At 37.7% G+C, this 25,031-nt stretch overlaps 1 protein-coding gene across 1 annotated transcript in view; it reads left to right on the top strand.

The window, feature by feature from the left end:
• LOC109834404 (putative MO25-like protein At5g47540) overlaps nt 1,846-25,031 on the top strand; it is a 27,815-nt gene continuing 4,629 nt past the window's right edge. Inside the window, exons 1-6 of the mRNA XM_020402420.1 lie at nt 1,846-2,256; nt 6,923-7,084; nt 7,283-7,401; nt 8,247-8,321; nt 20,267-20,360; nt 20,576-20,635. Coding sequence (XP_020258009.1) covers nt 1,966-2,256; nt 6,923-7,084; nt 7,283-7,401; nt 8,247-8,321; nt 20,267-20,360; nt 20,576-20,635 — 801 coding nt within the window. The 5' untranslated portion in view covers nt 1,846-1,965. The remainder of the gene's footprint in view (nt 2,257-6,922; nt 7,085-7,282; nt 7,402-8,246; nt 8,322-20,266; nt 20,361-20,575; nt 20,636-25,031) is intronic.

Raw genomic sequence — 25,031 nt, 5'->3', positions numbered from 1 at the left:
AAGTCCATGCTGATTTGTACATCAATCTCCAAAAGAATTCCATCTAATTGTTGCTTCATGGCCATTTGAAACATGGGGCATGGACGTTATCGAGTCGATTTGTCCACCATATGCTAAAGACCTTTAATTTATTTTGGCCATCATTGATTACTTCTTTAAATGGATCGAAACAATTCCACTCAGAGAAATTAAGACATCTCATGTGGTTAAGTTCTTGAAACACTACGTGATTTATCGATTCGGTGTCTTCCGAAGGATTGTCCACGACAATGGTCCGCAGTTTGCCAGTTGATCTTTCTTCGGATTTTGCCAATTATTTCGACCCACATCTCTTTCAATTCGACTATGATGTCGCGGAGGAGCCAAAGCTGGTTGATTCAATGCTTTTGTATATTGTTTTAGGTTTGGGTATGGTCAGAATAAGTGATCGTAGAAGATAAATTAGTATTAATTTTGGGTTTGGGTTTGGCTTTATATTGAATTTGGATTTTTGAACTAGGTACGTATAAGGGCAACTGGAAGAACACGTCAAATTGTAAATTTTCAATAAAATATTCCTCATTTGGGTTAATTTACAAAACCCCTCCTTAACTATGAGCTTGTTTCAGAAAACACTCATCAACTTATTTCAGAAAACCCTCATCAACTATTTGAACTTCAGAAAATTGTCCTCAACTTTAATTACTTTCAAAATATGAGCAAACCCTCCTTAACTATAGGGTGTATCACAAAATGTTTATATTTTTTTTTCAAACAACCCCCTAATATCATTAATTTAAAATATGCAATGACTAAAATACCTTAGTTAAAAAAATCATTTGAGTTTAGAAACCCAACTCTATCAAAATAGGAGACTTCAATTTAATGGATTTTGATGAGGAAACTAATCTTTAAAAGAAAATCAAAAGTTTCAATTGTTTCAGATGTTACAAGCATGTATTAGTAGAAAATAAAAGAAGTTTTTTTTAGTAGTAAAATAAAGGAAGTTTTAATGTTTCAAAAAAGAAAGAAAAACTTAGATTTGCAGGTGCACCTAGCAATGAAGATAGAGGAAGAAGAAGAGGGGGAAATAAAACAAAAATTTTTTTTAACAAAAAAACTAAAAATACACAATATGGTAAACTTTTAATGTCTTAGGGATAGTATGATCATTTTAAATTATTTGTTCCTTTATATTTTAGTTATATTAATTTAAGGGGTTAAGTGAGAAAATTGAGGGGGATAAATCATATTTTGAAAGTTAAGAGGCTTATCTACGACAAACCCCGAGTTTTATTAAAGTTAAAATAGTTAACGGGGTTTTTGAGATGACCCCCATAGTTGTGGGGTTTTTATAAAATTATTTTACTAAAATAGCAGCATGGTGCAAGGCTAATTTCAAATAAATTGTACAATTAGGAGGAGCTAATAGAAATTTCCATGATGAAGAAATTTTCTAAATAAAACCATTCATATTTTTTTTAAAAAATCGACCCCCTTAAGTTTTTTTTTTTTTTACAAAAATCGACCCACTTTCTCGCTACGTCAGCATCGTGGCAAGAAATTGGATTGAATTTTTTTAATTCGATTTCTAAATAGTCGGGGTTGCCAACTCGACTATTTAGGAGGTTGTAAAACCTTATTTATAATCCTAAACCCTAATATTCTATGCGCTAAATAGTTGGGGTTGACAACCCCGACTAATTAAGAACCGAATTAAAAAAAATAGGTTGATTTTTGTAAAAAAAACTTAAGGAGGTCTATTTAAAAAAATGTGAATGAGTTGTTTAGAAAATTTCCTATTTCCATGATTTGTGACTAGTTCGGAATAGGGAAGCTGCAGCTCCTCATCCCCGCGTGACAGTTATGCAACGACAAAATCTAATCAAAACTGACTTAATCCCATCATTATCCTATAACTTACCAAATTTGAACATATAATAAGACTATTAATGGGATTAAAATCTCCCAGTTTTCGCTCTCAGCATGCTAAAAATCTCTGCCTCTCCTTTACCCCCTCATCGTCATCATCATCATCAGAGCGCGCGACCCAAATTCTCGAGTGATCGTAATCGGCCGGCGGCCGAAACCCTAGGATTAGGGTTACTGCGGGATCTCGTGAAAAGGATCAAAGGGGAGAAGAAGATGAAGGGGCTTTTCAAGCCGAAACCTCGGACGCCGGTGGAGCTCGTGAGGCAGACGAGGGAGCTTCTGATTTACCTCGATCGGAGCCCGGCGGCGGCCTCTAGCTCTAAAGAGAGCAAGCGGGAGGAGAAGGTTCGTTGATGATTTGATTTGTTTTGGTTTTGTTGGTTTTTGATTTGGTAGTTGGTGGAAAGTTTAGGCCTTTGATTGGGATTGTTGTGGGTTATTTGGGGCTTTAATTTTATTTTTGAGGTGACATTTGATTTGTTTTGGATTTGGTGGTTTTGATTGGATTGTCGGTGAAATCTAGATTTTTTATTGGGACTCTCGTTGCCTGAAGTTAGATATTTTTTTTTTTGGTTTTGGAGTGAAATTGGGAATGTGTTTTGAAGGGAGGAGAGATATTTTTTGTTGATATTTTGGCATTGTCTATGTAGTTTTTGGCATACTTATTCTTGAAAATTTCTGTGTCTTATGTGATTAAGTGATGCCTTATCCGGAATTTTGCTGAAAATTAGGATATCTACTGCGATTGTCCTTGATTGTTCGGTTTCTTGATGGATTTGATTGTAGACTTTGGTTGATTGAATTTATTTATTTATATTTGTTTTGAAATGAAATTGCGAATATGAGCTTGAGGAGGAGGAGTGGTCCTTGTTTTTCACTGTATATTTGTGACATTATAAAATTAATTTTTAGCATAATTATTCTTCAAAGTTTCAATCTTTTGGTCTAATTGAGTATGTGTCTTATTCAATTTTCCGTATTCAAATTTCTGCTTGGAAAGTGTCCGGTTATAATTGAGTGAAGATGCAAATGTTTGGCCTTGATGTGGATCGATTTTGCTAGTGCATTCTCAGGTGATGTTATTTAGGGCTCCATTTGTTGCTTTCAATGTCGGATTGAGATTTCAGCTGTTTGTTTGGGCTCTGTGCTGATAACCTTTCAGTTGATTAGACTTTTTTTCTTCTTATATCTCAATTATGAACATGAACTGAGGACATGATAGAATGTTATGTTTTCTTTCCCTTTTTCACAACTGGTATATATTTTTTATTTTATTTTCTGTTGTGTTTTTTAGCTAGTTGATTTCAATTGTTCGAAGGCCTTCATGGATATTTTAAAGGCTGTCAACCTGTAAATGGGATCTTTCCACCATGTAATGAGCGTGATCTTCAACATTTGTTTGTGTTGTGAAAATAGTTGTGGATGAATACTATGTTACTGAGTGTCATCGAGATGTGCAAATGTGCTTTAAGAGTATATCATGTCCCCTCGGGAAATATTCCTCCTTGCAACATAATGGTAAGATCTACCCTCCAGAATTTAACAATCGCGTGCATCTGCAAGCGTTCTATCACAAAGCAGAAGCCTCGAATAGCTCAATTTTGTTTCTTCCCAAAGACTTGGGAAGAAGGGAGCAAAGAGAAGAAATGAGGAAGGTGACTTTTTCTATTGTGTTTCTATGTGTGGCAACATGCTCAGTTAATTGGTTTTCCGTCAAGTTTCCTAAATTTTTCCATGTGGCTCCATGGCCTTGTGCTCATGTGAGCTGCACATATCTTAGATCCAATCAGCCCGTTACGTGGAAGGGAACCAATGTGAACACTAGGAAGATTTGTCAATATACATTATGTGACTACAGAAGTTCGCTAGGATTTTGAAATGCCCTAATAATCCCTCACTATGTCAAAGTTCAAGGAAGAAGAATCAAATGGAGAAAAAAAGTAAGAGAACCTAATGCCTCAATAGTGGTGAACTTTGTTCTCTATTATGAGCTTTAACATAAAAGAAGTAAATTCACATGCCACCATCTAACATAAGGGTACCCCATAGTTTTTATTAAAATCTAAAATAAAATACAATTGTAAATATAGGGGAAAGCCCAAATAAGTATTTGCAATTTTTGTGGATGTTATCTCTTAGAAGCGTGTGGATTTGCTACTCTTCTAGATGACTTGGCCTTTTAGCTTGACGTTAAAAGAAACATAAATTGAAAATAACAAATTAAAAATGAGAAAGCAAGTAAAGAAAAGTAAATATAAGCAGGAAAAAATAGGAGTTTTAATGACAATGTAAGATATTCCCATGTCAGCATCCAGCACAAGGGTAGCTAATAGTTTTGGTTAAAAATTAGAATACAAACACAAATATAATGAAGAGCCTAAGTTAAGGTGATGTCATTATGAGCATACGATTGTAATTTATGGAAAGGGTGTGGATATGTGACTTATCTAGATGTCTCAGCCTTTTAGCTCAACGATAAAAGCGAAAGGTGAAATGGAAAAAAATACAAGGGAAAATGATGGAAAGAAATGTAAAAGAAGTAAAGAATAATTAGGAGTTTTGAATAAAAATATTTCATTTAAGCATCCAATACTGGTGTAGCCCACATTCTAGTATTTAATGAATGGTTAGGAGTTCTGACATAGAAGGCACCCGATTCACATTCTTGTGGTGCAAAAAAAGTATACGTATCCTGGAGTATATCTATATCCGTCAGGGTACAGATATGGTTACTAAATATCTTATTTGCTAGGATACGGTCATGGATATGGATATATGGTGAAATATATGTGTTTGAAAATTTCAAATATATGTTTTAAAATTGTTTTAAACAGTAGACTAATGGATTTGAGGTTAATTTTGATGATCAAGAATCTAATCTTAGCTTTTCAAGTATAATGGATATATTAATGAACTCTCTTTTATCATATGAACAATATTTTTTTTTTCAATATTATCTATTTTCCGCATATCTGTTTGTTATCTGTATGTATGTCCATATCCATATTTGATTTTAGAGATATGGATATGAGTTTTTCTTATCGAGGCATATCCATATCCCTTCGTCATTGTTAAAGGATATAGATATGGTAAGTATCATATCCGAGCTGTATTCGAACCGTTTGCTCCTCTAATTTAATGAATGGTTGCCCACAATTTTCGTTAAAAGTTAAAACAAAATACAAAAGAAAAAAAATACTCCAAATAAGACTTGAGTATTCTGAGCATAATATTGTTATCTCTGAGAAAGAAGTGGATCTGCGACTCATCTAGGCGTCTCAGTCTTTTAATTCAATGTTAAAACCAAAAGATATTGAAAATTAAAAAATGTAGGAGAGAAAACATACAAATAAATGTAAAGTAGGAGAGAATACTTATTAGTTTTCACATAAATGGAATAGATTCCCGTATCAGCATCCAACATAGGCGCACACAACCCACAATTTTGGTTAAAAAACTAAAATAAAATACAAGTGGAAATATAAAGAAGAGGCAAAATGGGAGTTTATCATTTTGAGAATATACTGTAATCTCGGAGAAGAATTTGATTGCAACTCATCTAGATGTTGAAAGCAACAATGAAAAAAAATAAAAGAGAAGCAAATAAAGAAGCAAAGAAAGACGTCTAGATGAATTAAAGTTCCACATGCTTCCCACAAATTATAATTTAATCCTGGAAATGGTAAATTCTTATTTAGACTATTTGCTGTCTAAATTTTAGTTTAGTTCTTAACTAAAACTTCAGTCTGCTCTTGCTTTAGATGGTGGCCTGTGGGCTGCTCTTGCATTAGATGGTGGCATGCGGATGTGTTCCTTTTATGCCAAAAATCCTAATTTGTCTCTTGCGCCTTTTTTTTCCTCTTTACTTTTTTCATTTTCAATTTCATTTGCTTTTATCGTGAGCTAAATGGCCAGACTTCAAGATGGATTACAGATCCACTCCACATGCTTCCCAAGATTTGAATATTATTCTCAAAATTGTAACATCTTATTGTCCTCTTTCTATTTTTCTTATCCATTTGTGTTTTATTTTAGTTTTTTCATCAAGGCTATCTTTGCAATGAATGCTAGCATCTGAATCTAATTCTTTTATGTCAAAACTACTAATTATTCTTGGCTACTTTCACATTTCTTGAATTGATTTTCTCTTTACTTTTTTATTTTAATTTCCAATTTCCTTTTCTTTTAGCATTGAACTAAAATGCTGAGATCGTCTAGATCAGTCATAAGACTATGCTATTATCCTAAAAAATGTATATCTCATTTGGACTTTTCTCTATATTTCTCATTTGTGTTTTGTTTTAGTTTTTAACCAAAACTATGGACTATTCGTGTCTGATTCTGAAATGTGAATCTTTTTATCTTATATCAAAAATCTTAATTGTTCTTTATTTCTTTTTAATTTTTAGCTCTATATTATGAACTTGAATTGAGGTATAGGAATGCATGGTTTAGTGTTTTCACTTTGTTGATAAGTGTTACATGTTTGCATGTATTTGATTATTTTAAAGTAAAATTACAAGAAACCCCCTTCATCTACGCCTACTTTTCTAAGATCCCTTCATCTATTAAGCTCAACAACACTGCTAAAAAAAAAGAAACCATTGATCTATGATAATTATTAAAATCCATGGTTCTTTAAGAGCTTTAGGCTAAACTTGTGATGCATGTGAGAAAGAATTAAGTTTAAATTTCAAAAGGGTTGTATGAATTAAACATGCTTTCTGGAATTTAAATTTAGTCCTCATACATTCATCACAAGATTACCCTAAAACTATTAAATCCTAAGAATGTTGACGACTACCATGGTGTCAAGGGTTTTTTTGTTGGTGCTACCATAGGTCAAGGGTTTTTTGTTAAATGCAAGACATGAGTAAGTTTCTTGAAAAATTGGGTATAAAAGATGATGGTTCCCTTAATTCACACTATTTTATTTACTCTTTCATAATGTAGGTTTTTCTAGAAACATGAGATTTTTTTCCTCATCACTCACTATTAATTTCTCTTACAGATGGCAGAGCTAAGTAAACTCATTCGTGAGATGAAGGATGTTCTTTATGGAAAAGGCGAATCAGAACCGGTTCCTGAAGCCTGTGCACAGTTGACTCAGGAGTTCTTTAGAGAAAATACTTTCCGCCTGCTAATTATATGCATTCCTAAACTAAATCTAGAGGTAACTCAACAAGCTTGTTCAGTGTTATGTATATTTGAGTTCAACACCAAATATATTTTAGTCTCTTCTTTTGCTGTCTGTATTGGTTGTTAATTGTTTGTTATATCTATTGTACAATACTGATTTTTCAGCTCCGTTAGTTAATATATCTATCCAACATATTGACTCTGTTAAGCATGGTTCAATGGATTTGTATAGGCTTGTAAAGATGCTACCCAAATTGTTGCAAATTTGCAAAGGCAACAAGTTCACTTTCGGCTCATTGCATCCGATTACTTGGAAAAAAATAAAGATCTTATGGATATTTTGCTATCCGGGTAAGTTTTAGTGTTAAGAAATTCCAGTTGGATTTAATACTTTAAAACAATTTCTTATTTGTTCTGGCCTTTTACACTTGGGACTATGTCATCGTATTCTGCTTCTAGACCAGGGAATTCTCCAGCTAGTATGACCTTAAGTGATTTAGTGGGGCTGGTTAAGCTTCCAGTCTTGATTATCCTGAAGAAATTAGATATATAACAATATAAAATTTTTAATTATGGTTGTTCTGTTGTTTAAATCTTTGTTACATCATTTCATTTGGAAGTGTGCACAAATAACCATAATGGATAGGTTCAACATGGTATCATTATTTGTTCATTTGTGAAATCTATCTAATTTATGCTTGTTATAAGAGGCTCCTGATTATGAATTACGCTAATTGTGATGGTTGTATGTTCTAGACCTTTCCCAAATCTAGCTTTATACAAAATGAAGTGTCTGTACGGAAGATTTTGAATATTTCAACAATTTAAGTGCTTCTGAACGCAATTATGATTCAAATATATAAGCATAGATTTGGCTCCATTCAATAAAAGAATTATGCTTTCGACTTTCAACTCATTGTACTTGTGAATAAAAAATATATCTATACACTATAGGGCTTAGATCATACACATTATTTAATTAAAATATTTAGGAAAAATATATAGAAAATTCTTGTTCACAGGCAAGCAACACAACACTGAATTATGTTTGCTTCTTTTATTTTGAGATATTATTTCCATTTTGTTGGCCAGCTATATAATCTGCATTTGTTCTTTTTTGCTACTTCAATTCCTTGTTTGTCAGAGCAATTTCCTCATTTGTGCATTGCATGATTCAGCATACCTGTGTGTTGCAGGTATGAAGATATGGATGTTGCTCTACATTATGGCTTTATGTTGAGGGAGTGCATTCGGCACCAAAGTATAGCAAAGTAATTCTTGTGGATAAGAGTATCTTTAGCTAGTTCTTCTGCGCCAAATATAATTCCTGTGGATAAGAGTATCTTTAGCTAGTTCTTCTGCGCCTAATATTTAAGGGATGTCCATGCTCTTTACTGTTTTATTAGGCATTACTGAGAGAGTGATTACCGATAGCATGAAGATTTACTGCATAAATTGCCTCTTATTTCTCTGAAATATGTAGTGTTACTGTACTAATATTTACTAATCCTATAATTGATTAGACTTACCTTAAGATATAGCTCTAATGTGATTAGTTTAAGGACATTCTCTTTTAACAACAGCTTTCTGGCATCACTATTCAGTTGCGCATTCTCTTTTATCCAACTTCTGATAAGTTAGATTGACATTTCCTAGGTACAAGTACAACATAATCCTGCATGCCCATTCTTGGAAACTGACGTGTTTGTCTTCTGATCCCTGACGATAGCATAAAACGTACCGTTGTTGAAAATTATCAAAAGAGTTTGTTCTTCAAGTAATATAATTTACTTTGTACATTGATTATTGCAATCACACAATTAAGATAAGCCATAGACGAAAAGGAGGAACATCTGTTGCTAGGTTTTGGTGAAAACCATTTGGTCTCAGTGCACTTAGTTTTGGAGGAATATGGAACAACTATAACAAGTGCAAATTATAGAAAACAAAATGTTATCATATGAGTATAAAGAGAGACAGATTTAGATTATTCTGAAGGCTATGTGAGTGACAATGTAAAGGAAGAATTTCTATGATAAGGTGGTCACTTACTTGCATGGTAAATTTTTTTTTAGCCTTCAGCGACCGTACAAGTAACTAATTCCTGTTCTGTACATGTATTTTGTTAGAAGAGAGTATTAGTTTAGCATTAGTTTAGTCCCCACATTGCCTGTGAGACTAACTTGTAACTAATCCATCTCTATAAATAATTAAGTAAAAAGTGAGGAAGGTTCTCCAATAAACTCTTTTCTCTCCAAATATTAACATGGTATCAGAGCCTATCCCTAACCCTAACCCTAATATTAAACCAAATTCCTAAGCCTAACCCTAACTTTAATTCCCGAGTCTTCGCATCCACAAATCCCGCCGCCTTTGCTTCGTTCGCCTTCGCTTCGTCCAGATCCGATCCACTTCTTCAAGCACGCGTCGAGCTCCTCCTTTCAAGAGAACGTGTTGACCGACGCCTCGAGAGTAGCCAATTCCCCGATCGCAGCATGCCCCATTCCCCGAGTTTCGCCAGTGATGAGAGCGGTCATCCCGACGTCGAGGTCCACTTCCGATCTGTTCGCCTCCTCGACACTTCTCTTCGTTCGCCGCAACATCCTGTTGCCGAGACCCACCCGTCGCCGCCCGCCGTCGATGATTGTCGCCATCATGAGGCCTTCACTCGCCGTCGATCACCGCCATCGATCTGTTCCTCTTTTTTTGTTTTCGAATCTAAATCAGATCTGCGAGTTGTACCGTAAATAAAAAATAAAAATAAAAATAAAAATATAAAAAAACATTCGGGTTTCATCTTAACCTTCAGGTTCTTGAACTTTAACCTTCGGGTTCCATGTTAACCTTCAGGTTCTTGCACTTTAACCTTCAGGTTCAAAATTAAACCTTCGAGTTCTTCGACTTGTTCAATCTACTTAGCTAATTCAAGAATTATTATCTTGAACTTAGATATACTTTGATTTTTTTCATTTTGGAGTACACCTTGTGGAAGGTATCGTCTTGAACTCGTCTGTTTCATAATGGCCGGATCTGAGGAACTCAAGAATTCTAAGTTAACGGTCCAGACGAAAGTTTCGAAGATATTTTCTGATAGAATTACTGACCGGAAGCTTGATGGAATTAACTATTTCCAGTGAAAGCGAGTTATTGAAATCTACGTGGCAGATCGAGGCAAAACTGACCATTTATTTATGGACCCTCCTATTCCGACACCAGAATCTTGGACATTAGATGATAGTGTCCTCTTGCATCAAATTCTTATTACTATGGAACCTAAAATTCAGGATTTAGTTTTTTATTGTATTACAGTGAAGGAACTTTGATGTTTTTTGCAAGATCTCTATAGGGTTATCAGCAATATTAATCGGACATATGAAGTAATTCAGGAGCTATTTCGTAAGAAACAGGATGATAAACCCATGGATAATCATTATGATGAGTTCAATCGTCTGGCTGAGGAACTTCGTTAGATTTTTTCTATTACTGGGGATGTACAATAAATGCAGAACCAATGGAATAAACTTATGGTACTCACCTACTTGGGTACCCTAGATTCTATTTATTCCTTTGCTTGATCATAAATTATGGGGAGCTATGCCATTAGTTCTCTGGCTGAGACTTATCACTTTCTGAATAATACTATCCTTACACAACCACTTACATATACTGCGGATCGCTCTGCGTTTGCCACTCAGAGTTGACAGTCTTATGGACGAAGGGGTCATACTAATGATCCTGAAAGAGGTAGAGGAAACTTTGAAGGGAGAGGAGATTATCACACTGATCGTTCTGGGGGCCGAGTTGGTCAACGAGGTGGCCGTGGATGTCCATCTTAAGGCGGACATGCTTATAGCAATGACTCAGTGAAGATTTGTAACTACTGTCACTAGCCAAGACATCTCAAATATAATTGTCCTGAATGGAAAAGAAGAAGGCCAATGGTGCTTACATGACCGCTTAGGACAACTTCACCTCATATGATAGTGAAAGTCCACCACAATCACTCTTCCATGATACGGAGCTGCAACGTCAATTTCAGCAATTTCAATTATTCCAGCAGTACCAGAGTTCATAAACATCATCTTCCTCATTATCTGCTACTCTCTAAAGTACAGGTACCCCTTTATTTTTACTTACATCGTCTTCATCTCATACTTGGATTATAGATACAGGTGTCACTGATCATATGCCTGTGAATCAAGGTATCTTATCATCCTTCTCCCTTACATTTAATTCAGTTGTGTTAGCTGATGGTTCACGTACATCTGTTCAGGGTGTCGGCAATACCAATCCTATCCCTAGTCTTCCTCTTTCTTGCGTATTCTATTTTCCTAGTTTTTTCTATAACCTTTTATTTGTTAATAAGATTACTAAATCTCTAAACTGTACAGTAACATTCCGTGTACCAAACGAGGTGTTAGGGTTTTGTTAACCATTGTCCTAAGGGAAATGGTTAGCGAAGAGAGAGAGATAGGTAAGGGTGAGTGGGGCCCTATGTACCCCTATAAACTCTCTTTTCCCTCGCTGCTCTCTCTCTCTCTCTCTTTGTTAATCATTGTTAGCAATTGTTATCAAAACCCTACCAATGATAATCAGTCTTGATTGGGACGAGACATGAGTAGAACCAAGGTTTTAAATATCGGATGTCGGGTTCATGTCGGACGGCTGAAATCCATGTCGGATAGCGGAAATCGGGGATATATCGGGGGACATGGACTAAATATCGGATTGCCATATCGGATGATCCACATATGTATAATATCATGCCCTAAATGTAATCTAACTATCTAAGCATTCCTAAATTCATAACTTCATGACTCTGCACATTTCAACATTCATATGCACATTTAAAATAAAATAAATCTCTCCTTATTAATCAATAATCATTAGCCTATTATTAATCAGTTAGCCTATTATTAATCAAGTGATCAAACATCAAGTAATCATTAGCCTATTATTAATCAAAATAGTCCACAAACCAAACATTCACGTGTGAAGAAGAAAAAAAGAAAAAACAGGAAAATCGGCCGATATGGCCGATTTTTCGCCGATATGGCCGATATGTCGGTAAAAAACGATATGCGACTTGTTTTTCCCCGATTTGTGTCGTTGGACCCCTCAATCCGCTATATCGGCCGACATGTCCGACATGTCGGCCGATATTTAAAACACTGAGTAGAACGACCATTATAAACTAAAATTAGGCGCCAAATATTTGGCTTGTATCGGAAACTTATCAACCCTACAATACCACTGTCAACTAGGACATCCCTCTCTCTCTGTTCTCAAGCTTCTTAATCCCCTGTTCAAATCTCTTTTCTCATTAGAGAGTGAGTCGTGTTAACTTGGCAAACACCATCGTGTGTCTTATCCTAATCGAGTCAATAAGAGGGCTGCTAAGCCATTTAATCTTGTTCATTCTGATGTCTGGGGGCCATGTCCAATAACTTCTAAATTGTGATTTTGGTATTTTATCAGTTGGATGATCACTCTCGTATTACCTGAAGTTATTTTCTAAGTTTAGGTCTGAAATCTTTTCCACGTTTAAACTCTTTTATTCAAAATTAGTCAATCAATTTAAGTATTCGATAAAAAATTTTCGATCTCATAATGCAAAGGAATATTTGGATGGTAACTTCACTAGTTTCCTTGAACAACATGGAATCCTACTTCAATCTTCTTGTGTTTACACTCCTCAGGAAAATAGAGTTGTTGAACGAAAGAATAGACATCTCATTGATGTTGCTCGGACCTTGCTATTTCATCGTCACATTCCCAAAGAATTTTGGAGGGAAGCTATCTTAACAGCATGTTACTTGATTAATCGAATGTCTTCTGTTCTTCAAGATAAAATTCCTTTCAAAGTTCTATATCCAACGATGATCTCTTTCCGCTTCCTCCAAAGATTTTTGGATCTCTGTGCTTTGCACATAATCACAGTCCAAATAAACAAAAATTTGACTCTCGGTCTATTAAAAATATTTTTCTTGGATATTCCCGAAAGCATAAATGTTACAAGTATTTCTGTTCGTTACTCAATCGTCTTGTATTATTTGCTGATGTAATATTTTTTGAAGATAAATCCGATCATTCTAGTTCTCCATCTCCATTATCACCGGATGAGTATGACTATTTGATCCTGCAAGAGTCATTGGTTAACGGTGGTGGTTCATTCGCTGATAATACTATTTATGATACTGACAAAGACTTAGGTTTAACGATCCAATTCAAGTTTATCATCGTCGCTCTGCTCCTACTTCTATGCTAACGTTGGCCTCAGCACCTAGTCCTCCGCCCGAAGAACTTAAATCAGTAAGTGCACATTTACCTCCTTCTACGGATGACCTTCTTATTGCACTTCGAAAAGGGACACGATCTTGTACTTAACATCCTATTTCTAACTTTGTCTCCTATGATCGACTCTCCTCTACCTTTCGATCATTTGTTACTTCCCTCTACTCATATTCGGTTCCCAAGCATGTGTCAGAAGCCCTGTCTATTCCAGGTTGGAACCAAGCGATGCAGAGTGAAATGAGGGCCTTGCGGCAAAATGAGACTTGGGATTTGGTCCCACTTCCGCCAGGAAAGCGACATGTCGGCTGCAAGTGGGTGTACAATATCAAGCTGAATCCTGATGACTTTGGCGTGCCTGAAAGCCCGACTGGTTGCTAAAAACTATTCACGGTTGTATGGCTTGGATTACGTAGATAACTTCTCTTCGGTGGTAAAAATAACATTTGTTCGGATTTTTATTTCGTTAGCAGCGATAAATCACTGGCCACTTCATCAGTTGGACATCAAGAATACCTTCCTTAATGGTATTCTAGATGAGCAGGTTTACATGGAGCAATCACCAGGTTTTGTTGTTCAGAGGGAGAATGCGAATGTGTGTAGGCTGATTCAGGGGGAGAATGCAAATGCAGATGCTGACTCAGATACTCTATGATGGGCAGACACGGGGACAAGATCTATAGGCTATCTAGGCTTGTGACCATACACGATTTCAGCTGGATTGACACCTGTAGACCTATTTACAGAGTTATTATAAGCAAATTCAGCAGTAGGCAAATGTTAATCCCAATCCCTAAGATTCTCACCAACTAGCGATCTCAAAAGGTTACCTAAGCTCGTGTTAACTACCTCAGTTTGACCATCGGTCTGGGGATGAAAGACCGTCGAATATTGAAGTTTAGTTCTCATTTTGTGTCAAAGGTTTTCCAAAAATAACTGGTAAATTTAACATCCTTATCAGACAATTGTTTTCGGTAATCCGTGTAGTTTAACAACTTCGTTAAAGTACAGCTTGGCAACATGAGAAACATCAGAAGTTTTGGAGCACAGTATGAAGTGGGCCATTTTGAAGAATTGGTCCACAACAACAAGGACAAAATCGTGTTTTCTAATCGTCTTCGGAAGTTCTAACACGAAATCCATACTGACATCCTATCATGGACAATTTGGGACAGTGAGAGGAGTGTACAGACCAGTATTTTGTTTACGTTGCTTTGCTAGTTGGCAAGTGTGACATCGACCCACTAACCTAACAACGTCACGTTTAATACTTGGCCAATTGAAGCGACATTCAACTGCCTCGACAGTCTTGTTATTCCTAAAATATCCTGCAAGACCTCCAGCATGTAGTTCCCAAATTAAAAATTCTCTTAGGGAGGTGTTGGGAATACACAACTGGTTAAAATGGAAAAGATATCCATCCTTCAGGAGAAAGCCATCTATTTCACGGGTCACTCTATCACTCAACAAAGTGTAAACTTCGCTAAAATTAGAGCATGACTCATACTGCACTTTGATTTTCTCAAAGCCGATTACTTCCGCACTCATAATGGAAAGAATGTGTATGCGACGACTAAGTGCATCGGTAGCCTTATTCTCTACCCCCGCTTTATGTTTAATCGTGTAGGTGTAGTCCTAGAGGAACTCAACCCAACGACCATGTCTAGCATTCAGCTTTTTTTGGGAGTGAATATATCGAAGGGTTTCGTGGTCAGAATATATAACGGATTCTTTTAGTAGCAGGTAGTGATGCCAGTGACGAAGAGATTGTATCACCGCATAGAATTCTTAATCATAGGTGGAATAGCGCTACCTTGTATCATTCAACTTCTCACTAAAGTAAGCAACATGATGTCCTTTTTGAGATAGGACTCTACCTATACCAATACCAAAAGTATCAGACGCAACTTCAAAGACCTTAGAAAAATTGGGTAGGCTCATAACAGGTGCCTGTGACATTCTCTGATTGATCTCCATGAATGCCTTTGTAGCAGCTTTTGATCACTCAAACTCACATTTCTTCAAGCAATCAGTAATAAGGGCCATGATGGTGCTGAAATCCTTTATAACCGACGATAAAAAGTAGCGAGTCTGTGAAAGCTTCGAACATCTCTAATGTTCTTGGGCTCAGGCTATTCTTCGATAGCTCTTAACTTTTTTAGGATCAGCGGATACTCCTTCAAAAGAGATCACAAATCATAGAAAAATAACTTGGTGTGTAAGAAAAGTACATTTTTTAGGATTAACATGGAGTTGCTCTTTTCTTAACACAACACAGACTTGACGCAGATGGTCTACATGTTGCTCCCGAGAGTTACTGTAAATAAGGATATCATCAAAGTATACCACCAAGAATTTTCCAGTGAAGGGGCAAAGTACTTGAGTCATCACTCTCATAAAAGTACTCGGAGCATTAGTCAAACCAAAGGGCATGACCATCCATTCGTACAATCCGTCTTTCGTCTTGAAAACGGTCTTCCATTCGTCACCGGAGCAGATGCTAATCCGATGGTAGTCACTCTTAAAATCAATCTTATGAAAAGATAGTGACTCCAAACATTAGATCAAGCATGTCATCCAACTAGAGAAAGAGGAAACGATACTTCACCTTAATCTTGTTAATTGCACGCTATCCACACACATACACCATGTTCTATCTTTTTTGGCGTCAGTAATGTGGGAACCGCACAAGGACTCATGCTTTTCTTCACAAAACCCTTCTTTAGCAGTTCATCAACTTGCCTCTTCAGCTCTGCATGTTCATTGGGGTTCATCCTGTAATGAGGCAAATTGGGAAGAGTTTCTCTCGGGACTAGATCAATTGAGTGTTGGATGTTATGCATTGGGGGTAATTGGTCCGGAAGATCTTTAGGGAAGACATCGGAGAATTCTTCCAACACAAGAGCAACTTCTGGCGGAACTACATCGACAATATCCTTAGGAGCTTCTCTTGTAGTGAGAATGAAAAATGGGGTTCCATTGGCTAGCTCACGGTCGACCTCTTTGGCTCCAATCAGGTTAACGTCTTTGGAAGACTTGTCTGGATTGAGCTGCTTGGCACTACCTTTCGGTTGAACCGAAAGGATTTTGACATTCTTCTCGTCATGCTCAAATGATAGCATGTTTGATCGCCCGAAGATATGAAGATCGTTATCGAACAGCTAGGGTCTACCAAGAATAATTTGACCCACATCCATTTTCAGAACATCACACCAAACCTTGTCTTTGTAAATAGCAAATTGAAGAGGGACTAAGCATCTCTCTTGGACATGAAGTGCAGTGTCATTAATCCACGATACCTTGTATGTATTAGGATGGAGTACGGCCTTAAGACCAATCTTGGCTATCACAGCTGAGAAGACCGCATTAATGCAGCTTTTACTGTTCACGATCACTTTGCAATTCTTATCGCCAATCTATGTGAACGTGTGGGAGATAGAAGTACGCCTCCAATCATCAACAGCTTTGGGTTGAGAGATGGTGCATCTAACAACAGATATGATCAGGATCTCAATTTGTCTAAGACAACCTAAGACAATATCATTTACGTTGTTCTCAAAATCATCAGTATCATCGTCAACTTGATAGACAAATTCATCTTTATCAAGTTCAGGTTCATATTCATATTGGCCATCAATGATAAAGACTTTGTGACGGGTCGGGCAGTTCGCAGAAACATGTCCATACCTTTGACATTTGTAGCACTTGATGTGAGGGCCAATCTTAGAGAAATCTCTCTGATTCCTTACCATTGGGATCGATTCTAGTCTGGGAAGAACGAAGGTTAGATCGATTCTGAGGTTGACTAGAGGTAGTGGCTCGGGAGGACTGAGAGGAATGAGCTCGAAAATCTTGACCCCTATGAGATTGGTGGGATTTAGCTTCATTCAAATCTTGAACTAAGGCGTAGGTTCTCTCAAGGGTGTCTACTCCTCTAGCAAAGAGTTAGGTTTGGAGGTCACTTCTCAATCCAGCTCTAAACTTTGATAAGACTTTCATTGGCGCCTCTTGCTCAATTGTGCTGCATCGAGTGAACAATTCGTCAAATTGAGCAATGTATTATTTCGCAGATTTGGTTCCCTGAGTGAGACAATGCCACTTATCTAGCAATATCTGATAAAACGATGGCGGGAGATATTTTCGTTTCAGTTTGTCAGCCATTTCTCACCAAGTTAAAATTGGTAATTCACCTCTAATATGCCTTAACATTTCGAGGTTGGATCAATATTGGCAAGCGGATTCGGTAAGCTTCATTGAGGCTAACTTGACTTTTCGTGGTTTTGTCAGGGCGTACCTGTCAAAGTAGCGATCCATGTTCTTCAGCCAATCCAAAAAAGCTTGTGGGTCGAGCTTAACATCGAAGGTCGGGGCTTCTATCTTGATGCTCCTCAGGTATTGCGCATCTGGATCAGGCACAGGTTGATGTAGGGTCGATGAACGATGTGTCCATAACCTTGACCTTGCAACGGCGGGGTTGCAACATGTGTTTCTTCGAGCCTAGCGAACCTTTCGTTGGTTTCATTCTGAAAATCCGTTAGGGCCTCACAGGTAGCTCTGCACTCCTGGACTACGACACTTAGTTGTCCTGCTAGTTTGTCGAATTTCTTAAGGAGTTCGGAATCGATATTGCCTAACATGCTGGACTCACTAGTCAACTCACTTGACTCTCCTAATTGATAAAGTAGATTTGTGCGAGTGGGCATGCACTAACTAAATAAGATGAATGGTATGCACTAACAATCAAATGAAATAAATGATAATAATTTTTTTAATCAAATAAAAGACTCAATTAAACTAATCTAAAAATTTTCTAACCTAAAACCACGCTCTGATACCAAAAATAATGTGAAATAATGTGTATGTAGGTATGAAGAACATCGACAGCAATGTTTCATCAAATCAGCGATCGATCTAGGCAGGAAACTCGAGAAGAAAGTGAAGCTATGATTTTTAAATAAAAGTTGCAAGTGTACTAAGTTTACGGCCTTGTAAATTACTCAGAAAAATAAATGTAATGACTTGTTCTCGTAAATAAAGTTCGACTTGTAATATTTAGATCAACAAATATACGCAGCAACATAATTGCTCGCTTACTAATCAAACAAAATACAACACAATCGCAATTGATATTAAAATTGATAATAACATGCACGCAAAAGTAACTCCTAAGATATTAGGTCGAAAGAAAACGAAACATTCGTCGGTCTGAACTGGCTCGACGTGAGAGACCTCTGGAGGCGGTGTGACGACGCCGAATATGAGAGGAGTGAGTTCTCCTTCGAGAGCTACGTAACTGGGATGAAGCAGCGTGTCCAGATGGAAATGTTTGTGCCAGGAACTAATCCCCAAACGACTCTTCACGCTATCAGCAATCTGAGGAGTCACGCACTCAAAATATCCGGTTTGGGTATCGAAAGGCTAGTAGTCGAACCACTGAGAGAGCTGCAAATCGATCACGCCGGTCTCTGGGTCATACACGAACTGGGCGTCTTCGACGGCAGGATCGGCCGTACACCAATGAGCCGTGGTATCAGAACTCGAATCGGTGTCGAACGAGGTGACAACCACTCAACGATTGGATGCGTGGGTGATCGGAGGACGCGGGCGGCGTCAGAACTACTCGGAAGTGGAGGAGGGGTGGGGGTTTCGTGGGGTTGCTCGGCTAGGAGGAGGGAAAGAAGGTATCAGTAGGTCTGTGGAGGAGGGAAAAGGGGTGTTGGCGGTTTCGTTGGCGACGCAGGGGGTTTTTGAGCAGTCTGTTTGGAGGTGGGGAAGCAGAGGAGGACTCACGGGGCTAGAGACTGTGAGGGGATTTAGGGCAGGGTGACAGTGGATTGTCGATGGGAAGAGAGAGGAGGAGTGCGGAATAGGGGGCGTGCTTATGGAGGTTGTCGGCTTGATCGGAAAGAGGAGGAGCGGGTACTATTAAGGTTTGGGTGGTGGCTGGTGGTGAAGATAGAAAGGGAGAAGGAGAGGGGATGAAGAATGAACGTTGGGAGGGGCTGACGGGAGTTGGAAAAGAGTCGGTAGGTATGAGGAGCGATGGCAAATAAGCGGTGTGGTCGTGGGGAGCGACGGGAGAGGGGGAGTGGGTCTGTCGGTTGGAGGACAGAGAAGAACAGGGGTTTGTTTTTTTTATTTTTTATTTTGACGTCTGAGAAAGGAGAGGGAGAGTATTAGCTTAGGGTTTCTCACCAAAATTAGCTAACACAATAATTTTTCATTCAATTCTTCAATAATTAAAATCTGATTACAACAGTGTTTAAATAGCAAAGAAAAAAGTACAGATTTGGAAGATTCCCTGAATCAATCAAATCTCTCACAATCAATCAGATATTAAAACTAAATAACTACCAAATCTAACCCACAATTCAAATTTCAAATTAACTACTGAACTGAAATAACTACTAAACTGAAAATCAAAACCACATAGCAGAGATCTGATACAATGCTGAAACACGGCGTCTCCTGCGCTGATAAACATGGTGAAAATCCCGTACACGTGCTTGGATGTCTGCATCACTCTTCTTGGCTAATTTGTTTCTGCTTAATCTACAACATGTGTACAAAATTGGCGTCCTGCAAGGTCCTTACATGTTAGGATGTGACATGTCTTTTGCCAAATACATTGCTTGTTGGCACTAATTACATCACAGTGGCACTTTAAAGGACTGGTTAATTTTTAGTAGTAGGATGTCTGGAAGTTGCATATTATAGTATTATGTGTAATGGTAGTCTTTTTGGCTAAAAATCTTTGACTTACTTTGTTTAAAGCTCTTTATAAATGTAATCTTTTATTCATATGTTAAAGTTTGTGAAAATTACTCAAAGGTCTGCTCTGGTCTTCGTATTATGCAGAACTTCAGCTGCAAACATAATACTTTTTTATTATTAAAATCATTATCTGACTTCCGTCCTTTTGCAGGTATGTTTTAGAGTCTGAGCACATGAAAAAGTTTTTCGATTATATACAAATTCCAAATTTTGACATAGCATCAGATGCTTCTTCGACATTTAAGGTTAATATGACTCAATATTTTGTATTCATTATCGTGCTGGGTCTTGCTTGGCACTGAATAAATTTCTTAAGAGCTATTCTTTGTTAGATGATAGTTGCATATCAATCTAGTAGTTAAGTAGTCTTCAATATGTTATCTTTTTGTTGCTTGGTTTTGATTGCCTTGTATTCATGTTTGGAATTTGCTTAAGCGGTGAAAGTATTTTTCTATTCCAGGAGCTTTTGACGAGACATAAATCCACTGTTGCTGAGTTTCTTTCCAGAAACTATGATTGGGTAAAACTTTTTCTTTTCTTCTATGTGTGATTTATTTGTTGTATTTGCATTTACTGGGAATTTTCTTCTATTAAGACAAAGACTGGACTAATAAGTAAGATGAAAGTGTGTTCTAATTTTTTTGGTCAAGGCAAATCCTTTGCTCTTCTTATCTCTTATTCCTTGGGTCTACAATGGTTCTAGTTAGGGGCTGTTTGTTTGCCTAAAAAAAGAGGGAAATCAAAGAAAATGAAACCTATTTCTAAGAAAAATAGGTTTTGGTATTGTTTGGTTGGCTAAAAAAAAAGAAGGAAATCAAAGAAATGGAGATGAGATGAGATGAGTTGTCACCTTATTATAGGATGATGTGAGTGATTTTTTAAGAAAACTTGTTTTGATGTTGTTTGGTTGGCGGAAAAAAAATAAGAAAATGAATTATAAGAAACCTATTTCTTGTATTAGGTTGTTTTCTTTTGTTTGGTTATTTCTTAAAAATAAGAAAATAGATGAGATGATATGAGTTGTCATTATATTATTGGATGATATGACCCACACTTAAGGAAATTGTTTTCCTAGCTTTTTGGGAGGAAAACAAAGAAATGAAATGTTAATGAGATGAGATGAGTTGTCACAATCTTATATGATGTGTGTGATTTTTAAATATGAGATGAGATGAGTTGAGTGATGTTGTGGATGAAAATAATATTTTATTAGATGTGGTGGATGTGATGGATGAGTTGTTGGATGAAAATAATATTTTATTAGATGTGATGGATGAGTTGTTGGATAAAAATAATATTTTATTAGATGTTGTGAGTGAGTTTTAGGGATGGAAACGTGTGAAATTGTACTTTTTGAGATTTCTTGGTTTTCATTTCTATTTTTTGGTTTTTTAGGAAATAACCAAACATGCCCTAGAATCTGATATCATCCTGTTCATGAACAGGAGAACTAATAATTGTCTCATGTATTGGTCAAGTGGGGTTGGGTTGGTCAGGATCTAATCAATTTTTTTTTCTTTTTTACTTCCTGACATAAAATTAGAAAAAGGGCATGGGTGAAGTCTTTATGCAATTCTCGAGGCAAGTTATTTTTTTTTAAGTGAAAGAGGCTTTCAGAGCAATAGTAAATTCTTGCTGAATCAAATAGGACTCAATATTCACAGAAAAATTGAAGATTGTATCAGAAAGGACTATTAATTTGGGACAACTGGATGGATGAATGTCACGAGCAGAGGTCATGGATTATCATAGGAGTCAAGGCTTGAATTGAGAGGAAGAAGAGGAATGAAGAAACCATTTAGGGTTTGATTGAGGGTGTTCCATGATAATATGTTACTGGGTCCGGCTTTAATTCTATTGGTCTGAATTCACATGATATGAGAACATGAACCAGGCCATGTTGGTCTGGCATTTTAGCTTTTGTTATTATTTCTCAGGGTTCAAATCCTTTTTCTAGTTGTTAATTTGTTTTCTAAATAAAATTAATTAAAAGGTTGAGTCGGTCCAAGACTCCAACGTCTTGAAGCTGTACCTGACATTTTTATTAATCTGTTTTTCAGTTTGACTTAATTAAGAAGTGTCTGCTTAGAGGTAGCTGAATCCCACTTGCTTAGGATTAGCTCCGATTGGCAGTCAAATGACCCTATGTGTTCCTCTAGGTTTATTAATTATCATGTGCAAGTTTTTCTTTTGGGCCTTTTACTTTAATAGTCTCGAAATTTGAAAATAGCAAGCACTTAACCAGCTGTTTGATTGGATGATTTGCTGAAATTATCTTTGCTGTTACTTCTAGCATCTTTTTTGCTATTAGATGTGCTGGATATGTCGCATTGGCTGTTTGCTTGTCTGTGTAATAGTAGCAAGATAATTTTTGTATAGGAAAATACTAAAATGTGAAGAAAATAGAGAAAACCCTAATTTTATTATGCAATCTCTTGGGCTTATATAGGCCCCTACAAAATACAACTTACAAATAAGTCCCTACATATTACTCATATGTCAACACTCCTCCTCAAGATGGGCGAAAGATATCCACTAAGCCTATCTTGTCACATCCTCTAATCATATCTAACGAACTAAGTCCTTTAGTCAGACAATCTGCTGCCTGATCCTTAGTTGGAACATGGCTTAACTCCAGTAGTCCATTGTCCAATTTCTCTTTGATGAAGAACCTATCGATCTCGATGTGTTTGGTTCTATCATGCTGCACTGGGTTGTTAGCGATACTGATGGCTGACTTGTTATCGCACCACAGCTTCATCTGGGCTCATTGATCCAGCTTCAGCTCCACCAACATACTCTTCAACCACGATAACTCTGCAACTCCTAAGGCCATGGCTCTATACTCTGCTTCAGCTGTTGACCTTGCTACCACTGATTGCTTCTTGCTCTTCCACGAGACCAAGTTGCCTCCTATAAAGATACAATATCCTGAGGTGGATCTCCTGTCATCAGCACAGCTAGCCCAATCAGAGTCGCAATAACCCTCGATGCTTACATGTCCATTTTTTCTAAATATCAGCCCCTTTCCGGGGGCACTCTTTAAATATCTCAGAATCTGGTACACAGCGTCCATATGACCCTTCCTCGGATCGTGCATGTAGCGACTCACCACGCTCACTGCAAAAGAAATATCAGGACGTGTGTGACTCAAATAGATCAGCCTTCCCACCAACCTCTGATATCTGTCACGATCAACTGGTTCTCCAGCCTCAGCACCTAGCTTGAACCTCTGGTCGATCGGTGTAGTTGCAGGTTTGCACCCTAACATCCCTGTCTCTTTGAGAAGATCCAGTGCATACTTTCTCTGGGATAGGACGATTCCCTCCGCTCCTCGAGCTATCTCTATTCCAAGAAAGTATCGAAGCAAGCCAAGATCTTTCACCTCGAATTCCTTACCCAGTCTCATTTTAAGTTGGGCAATCTCCTTCTCATCATCCCCTGTAATAATCATATCATCCATATATACTGCAAGTATGATAATGTGGCCTTTACTCCGTCGAAAGAACACTGTATGATCGGCGTTGATCTGTTGGTACCCCATACCAATCATAGCCCTTCTGAATCTATCAAACCAAGCACGAGGAGACTGGTTTAGCCCATAGAGAGACTTCTTCAATCTGCAGACCTTTCCCATTGTCTGATCTGTACCGAATCCTGGTGGTATCTCCATGTATACCTCCTCCACTAGATCTCCATGAAGAAATGCATTCTTCACATCTAGTTGGTGTAGCTTTCATCCATCATTTACTGCTAGAGAGATTAAGGTCCGAACAGCGCTCATCTTCGCCACCGGTGCAAAAGTTTCGTCATAATCGATGCCATATGTCTGACTATACCCTTTTACCACCAGACGAGCCTTGTAGCGCTCAACTTGTCCATCTGGATTCTGCTTCACAGTGAAGACCTACTTGCATCCAACTGCTCTCTTCCCTTCTGGTAGTTTTACTAGCTCCCAAGTGCGGTTCTTCTCTAGAGCTCCTAGCTCCTCGTGCATAGCCACTTTCCACTTTGGGTCCTTCTTAGCAACCTGCCAATTATTAGGTACAGTAACAGAGTCCAATGATGCAATGAATGCCCCATGTGCAGGATGGATGTTAGAATATGATACATATTGGGCAAGATCCTAACCATATCTATCGGGAGGATTTCCCGCATTACTACGAGTAGTCCTCCGTACTGATATTGGTGTGGGAGGAATGTTATCAGTAGGGTGAGGAATGTTATCAGTAGGAATGTTACCACCTTTGGATGAAACTGGTGGTGGTGTAGGTATTTCAGGAGTCGGGGTAGGCGTTGGCAAGAGACTTGGTAGCACTAGTGGCACTGTAGGTACTGTTCCTGCAATTTTCTTGCCCTTTCTACTATAAGTTAGTAGCTCCCTCTGAACAGTAGGCCTAACATCCCTTGTCTCATTTTTCTTTTCTTCGTCATTCTCCTGCTCCTCCTCAACCAATTCTCCCTCCCAAGGAATCGATATAGAAATTGATTTCTTCACATTGTTCACCGATCTCTCACCATTCTCCTCCTCTCGCCTCATACTTCTAGTATTGGGCGAGTTACCAGCGGATGAAGTTACCTTCTGGGTGTAATATGGCTCAAGTTCTCGAAAGTGCACATCCATGCTCACAAACAATCTTTTCTCCACCGGGCTCCAGCAAACATATCCCTTCTGAGTAGCAGAATATCCCACAAAGAAACACTTCACAGCTCTAGGGGAAAGCTTCCCGACAGATGGCCTGTTGTCCTTCACAAAGCACACACAGCCAAACACTTTAAGTGGAAGAATCCCACCATTATCTCCCTTCAATATCTCACACGGAGACTTCCAATCCAGCACTCTCGAGGGCATTCTGTTGATCAGCGCTGCTGCGGTCAATACTGCTTGTCCCCATAATGTTTCTGGGACATTCATA

This window comes from Asparagus officinalis, chromosome 3 (genome assembly GCF_001876935.1).
Source record: "Asparagus officinalis chromosome 3, Aspof.V1, whole genome shotgun sequence".
Classification (NCBI taxonomy): domain Eukaryota; kingdom Viridiplantae; phylum Streptophyta; class Magnoliopsida; order Asparagales; family Asparagaceae; genus Asparagus; species Asparagus officinalis.
Note: the sequence above shows the minus strand (reverse complement) of the source record. Positions and strands in the feature narration are given on the sequence as shown.